Consider the following 15,913-nt stretch of genomic DNA (forward strand, 5'->3'; position numbering starts at 1 on the left):
GCAGGAGAAGCTCCGCGCTTTATTCTGTAGAGCTGAAGACTGAGTGTCAGACCGTTGAGGCCTAATATGTCCCAGTGGAGTATTTACAGGCGCGGGGAGGGGGGTGGGCACCGGCATCAAGGCCTCGCCAATGCCATTCCGTGGCATTTATACCGATGACACGCACGGAGTCCCGCCGTCTGGGTGACGAGCCGCCTCGACACCGAGATGATGACACTGTGACACAACGTCAGACGCTGAGCGCCCAGCCCGCTACCTCCCTGCGTCGCGATGCTCGCCTCAATCCCGCATCTCCGCTGTGATGGATGGCCCAACCCCTTGTCTTCTCTTTCCCCATTTTATTTTTTATGATTTCTGACCTTTCTGTCCCTGGAAGGATATAAAACAGATTTTTAAAGGAAAACAGGACTCTTAACCACCTTTTTCTCTCTCAGATTTTATTTGCTGTAAGTGCTGATGTATTAGGCTGGCGGATCGTTTTGAACCCCTGTCACTGCCGGGGAAATAAAGTGGGTCGGCCAGGCCGTTATCGGGCTCCGTGTGGCTCCAGGACGCCGCAGACCGTGTCTCTGACCGGTGACACTAATGTGGGACCATCAGTCACTCAGCAGTGAGCATGGCGCACGCAATAGTGCGATTATTCAGGGGTCGTCCCGGTACCTTCCGATCGCTTGATGTCACCCACCGGTGGGCGTGAGGACCCCCAGACAGGAGCCTGACGTCCCTCTAATGTATAACCAAGCTTTTTTTTTTAAAATAATAGTTTGCAATTCAGCTGCAGCCATGTTCCTTTTGGACGATTTTCTTTTTTAGACAAAGAGCTGTGATCTCCGCAGATTCATCTCCACTGGAGCAGTTACATAAGGGGAAGGGAAGAACCTGAACAGCACATCTAATTCAGAAAGCCAAATAAATAAGGAATTAGTACGGCTGGCGTTCCAAACAAAAATGCGATTCGCCTTGACAGTCATGGGTGATAAAATGGACAGAAGATCCCGGCTTAACCCCCTTATCTAAACCCCCCCGCCCTCCCGGCTTATCTCCTCTCAAACGAGAGGAACAGTGTGCTTTATCACCGGCCGGCTCCTGTACGCCACCTAATTAATTTTATATGTTTATTCATTCCTTATTATTTCTTTATCATGCCTCTAATATTGTTAATAATTTGTTCTTATCTCTGTGGCTGACAGCAGAATTTACACTGTAACTTGGCAAACAGATAGTACCCCCCCCCCCCCCCACATACGCGCACACGCACACACACACTACGCGCCTTCTGAAACTCCACTGAAACATAACTGATAGCCTGCTGTATAAGTAGTCATAGCAACCCATCAGACACGAGCTGTCTCTCTCCGCCTCTCCCGCATGCACGCAGCTGAAAATCGGAGCTGCCGAGCGGACCTGCGCGCTTATTCCTTAACGCCCCTCCCTCTCGCTCGCTCTCTCGCTCTCAGTGTGCCAAAGAGAGACAATGATTTACAGACTACAACGGCACACCCCTTTCATCCGTCTTGCCTTATCGAAGGGGGCAGGGACCTGTGTAAGCCAAGACATAGACTAAGTTTTTAGCATTTCTATCTTTAAACATTTCCCCAGGAGCTGACATCTCGCAAGTCCTCAAACATATCCAGTTGCTATTCAAAGGTAGCCCTGTGAAAAGCTTATCCTTTTGTAGAGCTGCTGTCATTTAACAAAGGCACACGCATTAATAAGATTTTTTTAATATGCTTTACTTCATTGACAATAGAGGATTTATACAGGAGACCATTCTTTCTCGGGCTTTGACATTATATAAAGGGGAAATACATCTAATGATGAAATAAAATGAGAATATTGCTGCAAGAATACTGTATCAATATCAAAGGCATATCGTAAGCGAAGCTGCTTTTCCCGGTTCGTCATTCATCGCTCTTATTCGGACAGACGCGGAAATTCACTGGAAACCGATAAGCAAGTAATATGAAAGACGCATCTGTATTAAACGGGTTAAACCAGGAGTGAAACGACACACAGCAAGGAAAAAACACGTTGTTTTATATAAGCTGGGTGGCGCATCAAAAACATTCCCTTCAAGGAATCAGAACCTACAGCAAATTACTGAGTGACGTGTGGATTTATTCACTGCCTGTTTGCTCGACGGATGACGGCTCGTGGGACGCGGGTCCCTGCCGCTTTAGACACGCGTACCCGCCGCTTTAGACGCGCGCCCCCCTCGCCATCTACATCCCAATCAACGCAGTCGCAATAGCCGTTTTAGCGGCACCGAGCTGCATCGTAGAAAACAGCAGGGGGGAAAAAAGTAAGATAAATGAAAATTACGACTGCTGAAATGCAGCGCAGAATGCAAAAGAGGCCGCCTGTCGGAGCTATGAATGTGATCCGAAGGACAACTTGTTTATTCCTTAAGGGGGGGGGGGTGGTTTATAGCCTGATCGCAGCCCGTAGTTGTATATTCGATGCACCCCGCTGAGTGTCTCTTGTAAAATTCCCAAACTGCATGTTTCAAAGCCGGTCAATATTTCCGATAAATAAACCCGAATCTCGTGCAGTTGGACGACTTTCTCTTCACGTTTTTTTTAAACGCCTTAAATAGCTACATTTGCTCCCCCCTTCAGAAAAAAAAACCTATCATCATTTGGGGCTTCCCCTAAAAGCGTTTATTTATTTATAAGGGGGAGAGTGTTCATCCCCAAATGGGATTATGTTGCATGTGGATGAGTCGACGCTGATATCCCAGTGAGGTCGTTTATCCTAAGGCCTCAGCGGAAGCCCAAGATAGCAACACACCGAAATTACATCTTGGCCAAGTTTCCATGCATTTTGAGACCTGTGAGTCAGTTTTGCTTGGTGAGCTGACATGGGGGTTTGGGGGGGAATAAGGTCAGAGGGTCCAGCTCTGGTGGAGTTGCTCTTACTCGAACACACTCATGAACAGACAGCTACAAAATGGACTCACGGTCATCCTCAGTGATGGGCTGGGACGTGCACAGTCTAGGTGAACAACGCCGAATTGATCCCTCCAAAATGTCCAGTCTGCTCGGAATTTTCTATTTCCTCCTATTCATATTCCACCCAGAAACTGCAAGTTTAGGAATTTAATAACTGTTTTTTCATTACAGTCATTGGAAATAGAGGCCGGTGTGTTTAGCAGGCTTGGGGCTGGGGGGGAGGGCGCTATTGGGGGTTTGGTCTTGATGTTCATAGTGTCTCACTTAAGCTGACAGTTTATATGGACAGTCCAACTAACGCCTGACAGTCAGGTTTGAGACATAACATTCATAAATGACATAACTGTGGATATGCAGCCTCTACAGTCCTGGATTTGCTACAGAATATATATTACTTAATTTGAAACTGACGTTATAATAATTGGACCAGGGTTTTCAGAGATACGGGTTTGCCTGCATACTGTGGGTGATGCATTCTCCATCCAGAATATTCTGCTGTACAATACTGTTGTCAAAAGTGCAGTCATACAGTGCGGAGTTTAATTCTGGTGTTCTCATATCCAATAAAAATCGAATGGGGCTTTTCTTTCCCGCTGCGCGTCCAGAGGGTTATCCAGTTAATATCTGTGTGATTTATCCGAGAGTAATTATTTACAAGACAGCTTATAGAGAGCGGTACGGCCGGTGAGGTTGTGGCGTAATTATTGTTCTCTGTATTACGTATTGGGTTTATGGGTAGAGACTGTGCAGATCTGGCCAGTGCTGTAAGATATTTACATAAAGAAAGATGCTATTTAGGGGGAACATGGGAGTACAAAGGAAGGTGCTGCTCTGCGTGGCAGTGAGGGAATGGGTGGCTTCATGGATAAGCACTCAGTCCCCACCCCCAAATTCAAATCCCCCCCCCCATGAGAGGAGGGGCTATCTTGGCCCTTTTATTTTCCAGTTCAGCGCTTTCTGTTTGCAGATAAATGCTCTCCAATGCGCCGTGACAGATGCCACACTGAATCGCTTCTCTTTCGATACGTACCCTCTGATCCTGCCACCAACGATAAAGCGTGCTCTTGGGGGCAACCCTTCCCCCCACAGACAGCGGTCTGACGCGGGCGATTCTTTCGGAGGAACATCACGGCGGGGGGGGGGGGGGGGGGGGCGGGTTCGGCAGGCTTTCTGGAATGATAAGGATGCTGCTAGACCCAGGTCCGCTTGGTGGGACACGAGGCAGGAGGTGCAGGTGGGAGTGGGGGGGCAGCTAGGAGCAGACAGGCGGTGCTGCATGTGCTCCATGTGGGGATGTCAGCCACATACGATGAGGCACAAAAACACGTCCGCAGACCACCAAAGAAAAGAGGAACGTTTAAAGAATGTGCTGCGCAGCTGAGAGTGAGCTCTGTGAAATGACTGAGGTGGCAAGAATCTTTATGTTAAAACACATGGGTTGTAACACGCGTCCAGAAAAGGTTTTGCTGGACCTTTCTGCCATCACGACCTTGAACTGGATAAGCGAGGAAGAGAGGTGGATGGATGGATGGATGGATGGATGGATGGATGGATGGCTGGCCTCCAGTTACGTTCTCTGTGCCCCAGCATGGTAGATCCTTCATCGGACCTCAGCCCCGTCCAGGTCTCAAAGCAGTGCAGAAACCCAATTATCTTTTGAAACAGCTGCCCCTCTGCTTCCAACAGACAGGGCGGACAAGTGCGGTCGCCAGCATGTCCGACAGCCTCTGAGCAGGCCCCCGGGGGAGGGACTGGTGGTGCGCCGGGTTAACCCCTTCCTGCTTTTTGTTCCAGAAGACAGGAAGCTGTTTGTGGGAATGCTGAACAAACAACAGACGGAGGAGGATGTGTACCGGCTCTTTGAACCCTACGGCGTCATCGAGGAGTGTACTGTCCTGAGAGGCCCCGACGGAAACAGCAAAGGTGAGTCTGAGGTCACCAGGAGGGCGCCAGTCCACAAAGGCTTCTCATATATAATCCATTTTTTTTAAAAATGCATTCAGCACGGGACATGTAAATACCATAACGTACATGAGTGATCAAAGCCGACTGTCGCAGGCTCATTCAGGGCACATCTGATGGCATACTTGTTTATTAAGTAGTAGGCAAAACATAATATGCAAAGTGAGCAGTATGCTACAATCCTTAGTATGGATAAGATAGTAGGCGAACGGGACCTGGATGACATACGCCGTTCTGCAATATTTCAAAGTGTGAAACCAATGGACGCTACGCTACGCCGGAAGCTCACTGGGGCTGGATCCAGAGATGAAGAACGTCACTTGCTCAGAAATTTGTGTCAAGAGCAGCTGCTGGCTGTGTGTAAATTTACGTAGAAAAACAAAACCCATTAATACGCATAAGCTGACTTCAATATGTATTTTTTGATAGTTTTAAACAGTTTTTAACTTTCGTGAGAGTCAAGCTACATCATTGGTAAACATCCAGGTCAGGCAATATGCAAGATGGTGACTGAAATCCAATATAGACTGTGTAAGTATGCGATTTTGGATGCATCTTTAGTTACAGAAGCTCCGGCGTCCTTAGTCCCTGGAAGGGAGGGCGCTACGCTTTTCCATGTCCTGCGCTAGACAGGGCTCCACACACAGCGTTCATGGAAATCACTGAGCAATTTTCCCAGTGTCTGAAATAATAGCACTGCAACTAGGTGGTCACATTCGGGTCAAGAGGAAGCGATGGATGTCAGGACGATCCGGGAGCCTCCTTAATGAGAGCGGAGCAGCACAATCAAATTGCATTTTACTTCTCATTTGTTTTTTATTTGCATTCCTGCTCTGAGCCTCTTGGAATCCATTTGTCGTTCTAAAGAGATTTTAGGCCCACATGTAATAAGAAGCCAATTTAGCGCTGCTGTGATGTCATTAATAGCAAAAGCTGTGATGTCATTAATAGCAAAAGCTGTGATGTCATTAATAGCAAAAAAAAATTTTGACAGGTATTTTTTTCTGTCTCCCACTTGAGCGAACAAACATGTTAAGATCCTTGAAGAGCATCGCTGTCCTTATCCGAGCCTGACTCAGTGGCCATCTCAGTCTCGTCTGAGGCGGGTGGACCAGCCAGCCACAGTGATTCGAGTGAGACCTCTTTGGTGTGTGACATGCATAGGCAGGATCTTCGAGCTAAATTGCATGCTTTTCTGTGGCGCCGCTGCAATATGTACGGAAAGCTGCAGTCGCAGGCTCCTGGAGCCGGGACACCCACTGGGCCGCGACACTCTTCCTGTCTGTCTCTCGCTTTTTTTTCCTCTTTTCTGTACTGCCTTGACACACTTCCCTTCTCACCGTCTACCTTCCAGGCTGCGCCTTCGTGAAGTTCTCCACGCACGCTGAGGCGCAGTCCGCGATTGGCGCCCTGCATGGCAGCCAGACCATGCCGGTGAGTACGTCCATCCAGCCGAGCCCTCGCCATGTCCGATACAGCATGTGACTTCAGCGCTGGGACCAGCGAGTGCAAAAGGTAGAAGGTCGGCCTGCATTAAGCAATGATGAGATGAGGAAAGCGGGACCTTCCTCTGCCCCTGCTGATGCGCATCATGCATCTTTAACCGCTTTTGTTAGAGTGGGACAGAGCGGCTGCCGCCAATGTGTACAGAACAAGTTATATAACAAAACACGCAGAGGACGGGGGCCTCTGTTAAGGAACCACATTAGTATCGATCAGCCAGCAGATAAGGCCTCTGGGTGTCTCTCCCCCCCCGCAGGCCCACAGACAGCTCTCTCTGGGCTCGGCAAACCCAAGTCGCCCATTAGATCTTTATAGCCTTTACATCTCATTACGTCAGCTATGAAATATGCCCCCCCCCCCCCTTTAAACTGGAAGGGAAAGCGTGCCCCCCGTTGTGAAGAGTCTGGGGCTGCACCCCCACCCCTCTGCACCGGGACACGCGGGGTCATGCCGTGTGATTTTATTATTCCTTCACATGGTCTGTGCATGCATAAGGAGTGCAACCCTACTGCCATCAGCTGTGGCGCATGCCTGGGGTCAATATAAGTGCAAATGACTCCTGACGGATCCACCCGGGGGCGATGGCACGGTGCTCTGCCTCCGCCTCCCCCCCTGCCTTCGCACTCCCCCCCCCCCCCCCCCCCGTGCCTCCCAGGATATTAGGAGATGGACTGGTTTGCTTCACCTTTCCCAGTGCTGGCTGGTGAATTATTCATTTGCTTATAAGCAAGGGAGACGAGAGCTGGGAGAGAAAGGAAAAAGGGGAAAACAGCAGAGGAAGAGGGTATTTATAGCTGTCAGTCACAGCCCATCGACATGGCATCGGCGTTATTTGAGGTTTAGATGCCAGGGATGCCCCCCCCCCACCATGGGGTCCTGCTGTCGGGCGCTCGCATGTGACCTTCACTTTGTGAGGGACCTGCCTTCGCACGGCCTGTACTAATGAGCGACACGTCGTCGGCAAGCTTCTGAGGTCACCGATCCTGACCACACAGGGGCGCTGTGGTTCAGATTGCGCCGGATGGACAGGACACATGGCGGACTGAAAGGTGTGCTGCTGGGGTCCGGCAGCCTTTCCCGAGTGTATCAGCTGCCCCCCCCACACCCACTACCCCAGGCAGCAGATGTACAGATGCTGGCACATGCACCGACACCCCCCCCCTACCCATTGCTGTCTCGCTGACATATTCAGAGAAGCCAGAGCACAGGTCACTGACTCACTTGCTGATGTTATTTTCCACCTCAGAAGGTTCAGGCCAAATGTGCTGGCAAGTGGGTGGGGGGGGGGGGGTGGGGGGTGCCCCCAAGGGAAGGCTACAGCGGGTCAGATGCATGACCCCAATTCTCTGCCCCCCCTTTAAGGGCGTCACGCTACCCACGGTGGAACACAATTAAAAATATAAGGGCTGAGTTAAAGAGTTAATCGGCAGATTCAGGAGCACCTTGTAGGGTTAGGGTGTCCTGGGATGCCGTGACACGAGGACAAGAACACCGGGCCACCTCTGCTCCCGGCCCCGACTTTGCCACGCAGGAGGGGAAGTCATCTGCGACTGTAACCGTGGTTATGCTTCACCCTTTCTTTCCCCCGATACATTCTCATCTAATCCAGTAACATTCATGAGAAATTAAATACGCTCTCACGAGGTATGAGCTTAGTCTTTAATGCCACCAGGTCGTGAGTCGAATTTTATTCCGCCTTATGCTTGCTAACTCTATTACGCACGTCGTTCACATTCTTCAAAAAACTTCTTCAGGTCTCGCACAATTTACATTAAAAAGCTTCCTCCAATAAATAAATCTATCATTTCTCACAGCTAAGTGCATCGCAGCTTATTAACATATTATTAGCCAGTTCAGCCTGAAGGTAACACAAATCATTATTTAGCAAAACGCTAACAAATATCCCTTCATCCATCTATCTTCCAGCCACTCATCCAGGAGAGGCTGACGCTAAACCTGAGGCCGATTCCAGAAGGCATAGGGCACCAGATGGAGAGCACTCTGGATGGGACCCCAGTACGGACAATATAATACAAAATGAAATTAATTAGGCATTGAAACGGCAACATAGCTGTTGGTATAACCACCAACGACACTGTCCTAGCAACATAAAAAAGAGCTGGGGACTGCAGAGTGATGCTCTATGTTTACCTGTTACCCAGAAAACGACACGCAGCACTAGATGTGTCAAGCTTATTGCCTTAAGCTGAGGTAATGTGCTCAGACAGGTTAAAGCAGCATCAAGCGCACAGATTAGCTTCTCAGCTCTGACGGCAGGCTTCCACACACGGGTCTCCGCTTTGCAGATGCTCCGGACCAAGCCGTGGCGGTGCGGTTGTGTGTTTGTTTTGATCAGGAGTCCAACCCCCAGCCACCCCCCCTTTGTGGGACAGCCACACATTAGATTCCCATGGGGTCCCTTGCTTCTCCGAGCTGGTGCTGGAGCTTCTAGCCTGGGGGATTTCATGTCACACTCTGTAGCTTAACGCTTTATTACTGCGTTTTGCTTAATGGTTTATCCTCCCTCGCTGACTAAAACGAATCAAGAAGAAGAAACCGAGTGAGCAGCACCAAACCACTGATACCTGAATATACTTTGAGCCAATATGGCCAAGCAGATGATATTTGGTGGAAATGAAGCATCCAGTAAAGGACGTGACGGCCATTTATACGAGTGAAGCCACTCTACTAAATCAGGGGCGGGTTTCTCAGAAGTCCAGCTCCGATCAAACCTACGATGACTAATAAAACCTCGGCGCTCATTCCGAAACACTCCGGCTCCCAGACGCGCATGCAGACGGACTGCATTTGGCATCGCGTTCACGCACCATCTGCAGTTAACGGCGTTTACATCGGCAAGCAGACTCCAGATTGCGCGGCAGGAAGCAGGATGCAGGGGCCCGGGGCCCAGCAGACGGCTTAATCTGGCCAGATTATGCATTCTGATGCTGCTGAGGGTCCCTGCAACTAGATGAGAGGATAAGGTGTGATGCAGCTCTTCTGCACATGATGGACACCTCCGTGGTGTGAACCATAGACATGTGCTGGCGTTGTGCTACAGCGACACCCTCCCCAACTTTAACAGTCACAACCTGAAAAGGCGGGACAGGAATGACCTTCCCACCAAGTTCTGAGCCCAACTTGCACATGCAAACCACGAGTCGTCTGGAGACCTACAGATGATTAGGAGAGGATGACTGCAGCTCCCATTCCCCCCTCCCCACGCTCCCAAACCCCCCCCCCCCGGCATTCCTAGCTACATGCATACTGCACCGTTTTGTCGTACAGTTCATTTAATGAGGTGGAGCATCGACACTGGCCTGGAGGACTTGCGATACTGCATGCCGACGTCCAGTCAAAAAGCGGGTGGTAGGACCCGGGGGGGGGGGGTAGGGGTTGTTAAAAGAGCAGAGAAGGGAGGGGGGTCTGCATTATTCTTCCACTCCAGTGCCTCTTCAGAAAGCCGCAAATGCTGCCCCCCAATGCTGTGCCAACGCCCCAAGCCAGACCGTGGTGCCCCGGGAAGCAGAATGTGATTGACATGCTCACAGCCCCCGCCGGGACGCATTTTAAATAAAGAAATAAATAAATAAAAACAAAGACAAGCCAGAGAAACCAGGGAGAATCCTCACCTCAGCCAGATGCTGAGTCCACACCCGCTGCGACTACCCATAATCCCCAGCCGTGTCAGTGCCAACACCGCACACTGTCCTGGCCACTCCCTTGCCACTTGCTGCTGTTATTGACAATTTCACATCAATTTCAGGGAGGCTCTTATCTCGCCTGACGCACAGCCTTTCCCCACTGTCAGATCAGAGTAATATTTCGGCCTTTCATCCGGATCGATTGGGTGGTTTTGGGGGGGGCAGGGAAAGTGCCGAGGACCATCGGAAAGGTCAAGCCGTTGCGCTAAATCATTTAAAGATTCTTAATGAATGGCAGACAAACCTATTGCTCTTATTACCGCACCATGGAAGAAGAGATGAGAGGATGAGATGGGAACAGTTACAGAGGGCTGTACGGATTTGGAGAGGATTCCTCTCCTCACTGACAAACACCTTGATCAAGGGCGTGACATGCTTACTGGTAGCGGATGTCTAAATCCTAGCTGCCGAAAGCTGAAAACCTCCCTGCGCTGTAAGTGCTTTGAGTCTCTCGTCCTCTCTTTGTGACAGGCACATGCAAGCTGGGAACCCGATTCGTACTCAAGTGCATAATGCACAGCAGTCAATAAAAATTTGGAGCGATACCCTGTGACCGCTGAATTCGTATACAATTGTGATGCTTGATGGCAAAGCGGCCAAATTTTCCAATACCAAAAACTAGAGAAATTTTGACACATATTATTCATTTTCATAATCTCCTACTTAAAAGGAACCAGTAGAGTCAAGCTTTGGATGGAAAGTAGGCATCTATCTTGATGCTTACATTACATTACGGTTACATTACAGTTTCTGACCAAACCACTGCGCCATTGGACTCTTAGCAATGCATAAAGATCTCAGTGTGAACATTGGTCAAGTGGTGGTTCCTTCACCATTACACTGGAAGCTGATCTTCGGCTGGTTCATATGGAAGAACGCCCCCCCCAACAGGTTGACCAAAGCCATACAACAACTGAACATTAAATTCATGTGGTTACTGATGGTCATAACAACTGTCTGAAAGTAAAATGTAGAAATCCATTCAAGATGTGGGGATTAATGCAATATATGTTGCCCATAATTATGTTTTTTGTTGCTTATTTGTAGCAGACATGACAAAGACACTCCAGGGAATGTTATTTCTAAATGACTGAAGATACTTTGCCGTGGGATGTGGTTGCATGAGGGCGGGGCTTAAAGATTCCAGCTGACACGGATGGAAATCTCCTTCAGGGAGGTTTATGTGATAGAGACTGCTAGGTCACGGGAGTCTCGTTTTCACGGTCAGGACCTCCTCCGTCCAATAAAACCTTAAAAGATTTTCACACTATAACTAATCATCTCGGCAGCAATAAATGAAAAATGAGTGTCTGCTAAGCGAAAGGCCTGTTTACCCAAAATGGTACATGCTGTAAAATGGTACACGCTGTAAAATGGTACACACTGTAAAATGGTACACGCTGTAAAATGGTACACACGCTGTTTGCTTCCCAAAGTCTAGGACAAAGTCTATAGCTGTTTGGTGTGGTGGTGGTGGGGGGGGGGGGGTTGCTGACTGCTGATTGCTAGTATTTCTTCTGCAACTATGGACTATGGACATAGAAAGGGCTCCGTGCTCCACCTCCCCAGCCCAGCTCACATTCTGTCCTCCTTCCCAGGGTGCGTCTTCCAGCCTGGTGGTGAAATTTGCCGACACGGACAAGGAGCGTACCATCCGTCGCATGCAGCAGATGGTGGGACAGTTCGGCATCTTCAACCCCGCCATAGCACTGCCCTTCAGCACCTACAGCACCTACGCACACGCAGTGAGTGACACTCGGTGCCATCGGGGGTGTGGTGGTATCCCGCTCCATCCTTATGGGGTTTAAATCTGATACAATTGCATGGACTTTGAGGTGATCCCCTGTTCCAAGCAGCCAACAGTTGCCCGCTGGAAGCCCCCTCACGTCCCCCTCCCCCTCCCCCCGTGTCAGGGCACTGTAGTATGTCACGGGGTCCCTAGGCAGCATGGATCCCAGTGTGGATCCGGGGTTTAGCTCGGCTGAGAGTAACGTCACGGGAATAATCCGTCAGACCGGGGCACCTGTCACCGCAGACTCGAGTACGTGCGATTTACACATTAATACCAAAAGGCAGATTCTTTCCCATTTTAAAAAGGCTTCCACCTTTGGGGTTTACCCCTCACCTCGTGCACCAGCCTCCTCCCGGCCGTCAACCTTCTGTTATTATTTTTATCGAACGCTCTGTAGCCGTCCGGTCGATACGGCGGAGGGCTTACCGTGCACAGAAATACCCGTGTTGAAGGGCTTTTTGGGGCTTTATCTGATCTTAGCGTCACACTTATCGGTGCAATCTTATACGGGGCTCGCCTCCAGACACCCGAGGCTCGCTCGCTCCCATCGGCGATCGAGAAGAAGGGCCATTCTGGGGCTCTGGAAGAAGGCAAAACAGCCTAATGCTTGGAGTTCAGTGAGGATGCATAAGACGCACCCCCACGGGTAGTCACGGTATGAGGACCAGCCCTTCACTACTGCGGTACATAACCTCTAACTGTTACTTATACTTGATTCGATTAGTGTAATGTATTACCTAATATTGCATTACCTAATGAGGTTCTGCCTTAAGAAAGCATCCCTTAGCAGCAAATCTGCTCTGGTGACATCTCATTAGGAGGCGGATTTCAGCTGACCCCTACCATGAGCTCCACGTTAGACCCCCTCTTATCGCATCACTGCATTTTGATCACCGTCCCGGACGGCATCCTGGCATCCCAGGCAAACTGGGATCCCTTCGCAGCTGCCTGGAAATGAAAGTTTAAAACGCTCGTCACTCCGTACAGCTGGGTGCTCGAATGGGTCATTTATGACAGAAGGGCTCCTCTCGGGTCCAGAGCCAGCAATCTTCAAGACCTTATGCTTGTCCAGTGTGCTATCGCGATTTATAGGATATCATGACACATAATTAGAATATAATTCATATATAAACCGTATCGGGAATGATTCTAGGATTTGACTCTTAAGGAGGGGGGCTCAGCCCCCAAGAAATACGAGAAAAAATCACTAAATGTATGTAGAATAATTATTTTTCAGGGTGGTTTAAGTCCGACTATAGAAGTCATCTTTAAACAAGCCTGCATGGCTAATACTAGCATGCAAAGATTACTCTGACAGAATCGCTGCATATATTGAACACCAAGTCACGTATAATTAGGGGAAAACTATGTGTATTTCATTTTCAAATGTTTTTAAATTAATTGTGAAAAATGATTTTTTTTATTTCATCTTACCGCTTGTTCCAGCTCATCAGCAGTCTGCGGTCAGGACCTCCTGGAGGGGGGTCGTCGTTAATTACGGCTAGCGACTTTCAGCAAGTTACGTGTTTTGTTGCCTTTGTGGCATCGTTAATTTCGGTGAATAAAGAAGCAGTTTTATCGCGCAGTTCATGTAAAAAGGCAATTGCGTGAAGCTAGAGTTACAACAAAAAAACAGTATGACATTCGAAATTGCACAGTACCTGCTGACGCAATAACAGAAAATAACTTTAACACAAGAAATATGTCATTTCACGACATAAATAGTTAAAATTAAAACGATTTAGCAAGCTGTGTGATTTTAATTTGGCCTTAATGAATTACAGATTCTGTGTGTGATTTGAACGCATTAGGATAGGCGCGACGCTACCGCTCCCTAACTAACACTGCCCTCTGTTGGGTAAACATGGAACAAATTCCTCGTGCTGTAACATACCCTCAAGACAAACCCGAGAAAAATACATTAAAATAATCTGCAGTAGCCAAACACACAATAACTAATAAATTACAATACCCACACTAACTAAATCACTCCTTCTCAACATCATCCATGCACAGGTTTTCTTTTGAAAAATGTATTTAAATGTATCTAATATATTTTTAATCGTTTGTTAAAAGTAGTTCAGCTGATATATACATTTTTACCTATTATACAAATGAAAAAGTGTTTAGAATTACGGTCGTGCACTGAGAATATTAAACCAATCTACAGCTGTACTCTTCTGGTCATAGTCTAAATTTGGACAGAACACACGGCTTATTAAATTATTATTTTGTTTACAGTGGAAGTACCTTCCTCCCTCACACCAAAAGATAATCTAGCAAAAATCAGGAAAATATTATTTGCGAATAAAAAATACATGAAAATACTAAGCTCTTATACTCAGAAAGTTCCTGCCTTTTCTGCCCACCAGGATGCAGGATTCAGTCAGCAGGTTCATCACCTCCGTAACTCTTTCTCCCTCTCTCACCCTTACTGTCTCTGTCCCTCTCTCACCCTCACTGTCTCTGTCCCTCTCTCACCCTCACTGTCTCTGTCCCTCTCTCACCCTCACTGTCTCTGTCCCCCTCTCTCTTAATGTCTGTCTCTCTTTCTTCTTTACTGTCTCTGTCCCTCACTGTCTCTGTCCCTCACTGTCTCTGTCCCTCACTTTCTCACCCTCACGGTCTCCGTCCCCCTCCTTCACTGTCTCTGTTCCTCTCTCTCCTTTAATGTCTCTGTCCCTCTCCTTCACTGTCTTTGTCCCTTTCTCTCCCTCACTGTCTCTGTCCCTCTCTCACCCTCACTGTCTCTGGCTTTCTAACTCTCATTGTCTCTGTCCCCCTCTCTCTTAATGTCTGTCTCTCTTTCTTCTTTACCGTCTCTGTCCCTCACTGTCTCTGTCCCTCACTGTCTCTGTCCCTCTCTCACCCTCACTGTCTCTGTCCCTCTCTCACCCTCACTGTCTCTGTCCCTCTCTCACCCTCACTGTGTCTGGCTTTCTAACTCTCATTGTCTCTGTCCCCCTCTCTCTTAATGTCTGTCTCTCTTTCTTCTTTACTGTCTCTGTCCCTCACTGTCTCTGTCCCTCACTTTCTCACCCTCACGGTCTCCGTCCCCCTCCTTCACTGTCTCTGTTCCTCGCTCTCCTTTAATGTCTCTGTCCCTCTCCTTCACTGTCTTTGTCTCTTTCTCTCCCTCACTGTCTCTGTCCCTCACTTTCTCACCCTCACGGTCTCCATCCCCCTCCTTCACTGTCTTTGTGCCTCTCTCTCCCTCACTGCCTCTGTCTCTCTCTTACCCTTACAACCTCTGTCCATCTCCCTCGCTCTCTCCCTCCCTTCCTCCCTCACTCATTGTCTCTGTTCCTTTCCCTTCTGTCTCTGTCTATCTCACACCCTAATGGTCTCTGCCCCTCTCCCTCCCACTATCCCTGTCCCTCTGTCACTCTCTCTCCTTCACAGTCTCTGTCCCTCTCTCAGTCTTTCTTCATCATCTCTGTCCCTTTCTCTCCCTCGCTTTCTCACCCTCACTGTCTCCGTCCTTCACTCTCTCTCTCTTTCTCTCTCACTCTTTCTGTCCCCCTATTCCTCCCTGTCTGGGTCTATCTCAGTCTCCCTGTCCTTCTCTCATTCACTGCCCCCCCTACCCCTCCCCCATCTTCCCGTCCGTCCGTGCCAGTCCAGCTCCTGCCTGGAAGGGTCACGCGCGATAGCTGAGCCCCGTGAGTCACAGAGTCACAGAGCAGTGCTACAGAGATAATTGCCATGTGATAAAGAGGTGATTGCCTGCTGGCACCTGGGGAGAATAATGCCATCAGGTTGCAATAAAAAAGCAGATGCCAGACACTAAATGGATGCTGTCGCACAGCCACCCGCTCCCTGCTCATTTCTCTCCTCTCCAGCCTTTTTTTTTATCAAAAAAGAGAAAAGGTTATGATGAAGTCTCAGCTGACAGTTTACTGCCCAGCCTGCCATGGACCTTAGCAATCTGCTCACGGACAGATAAATTAAAGTATTATCGGTTCCCAAACACGAAAGGCAGGGGACGGACATGAGCCACA

At 48.8% G+C, this 15,913-nt stretch overlaps 1 protein-coding gene across 10 annotated transcripts in view; it reads left to right on the plus strand.

The window, feature by feature from the left end:
* The window catches only part of celf5a (cugbp, Elav-like family member 5a), a 156,382-nt gene that overhangs the window by 124,725 nt on the left and 15,744 nt on the right, over window positions 1-15,913 (plus strand). For 7 of the 10 annotated variants that reach the window (XM_048976953.1, XM_048976955.1, XM_048976957.1 and 4 more), the window contains exons 4-6: window positions 4,746-4,874; window positions 6,268-6,347; window positions 11,719-11,865. In XM_048976953.1, the coding sequence (XP_048832910.1) occupies window positions 4,746-4,874; window positions 6,268-6,347; window positions 11,719-11,865 (356 nt within the window). The remainder of the gene's footprint in view (window positions 1-4,745; window positions 4,875-6,267; window positions 6,348-11,718; window positions 11,866-15,913) is intronic. The other 3 variants (XM_048976956.1, XM_048976960.1, XM_048976962.1) reach the window with 1 other exon arrangement.

Source organism: Brienomyrus brachyistius, chromosome 15 (genome assembly GCF_023856365.1).
Source record: "Brienomyrus brachyistius isolate T26 chromosome 15, BBRACH_0.4, whole genome shotgun sequence".
NCBI classification, from domain to species: domain Eukaryota; kingdom Metazoa; phylum Chordata; class Actinopteri; order Osteoglossiformes; family Mormyridae; genus Brienomyrus; species Brienomyrus brachyistius.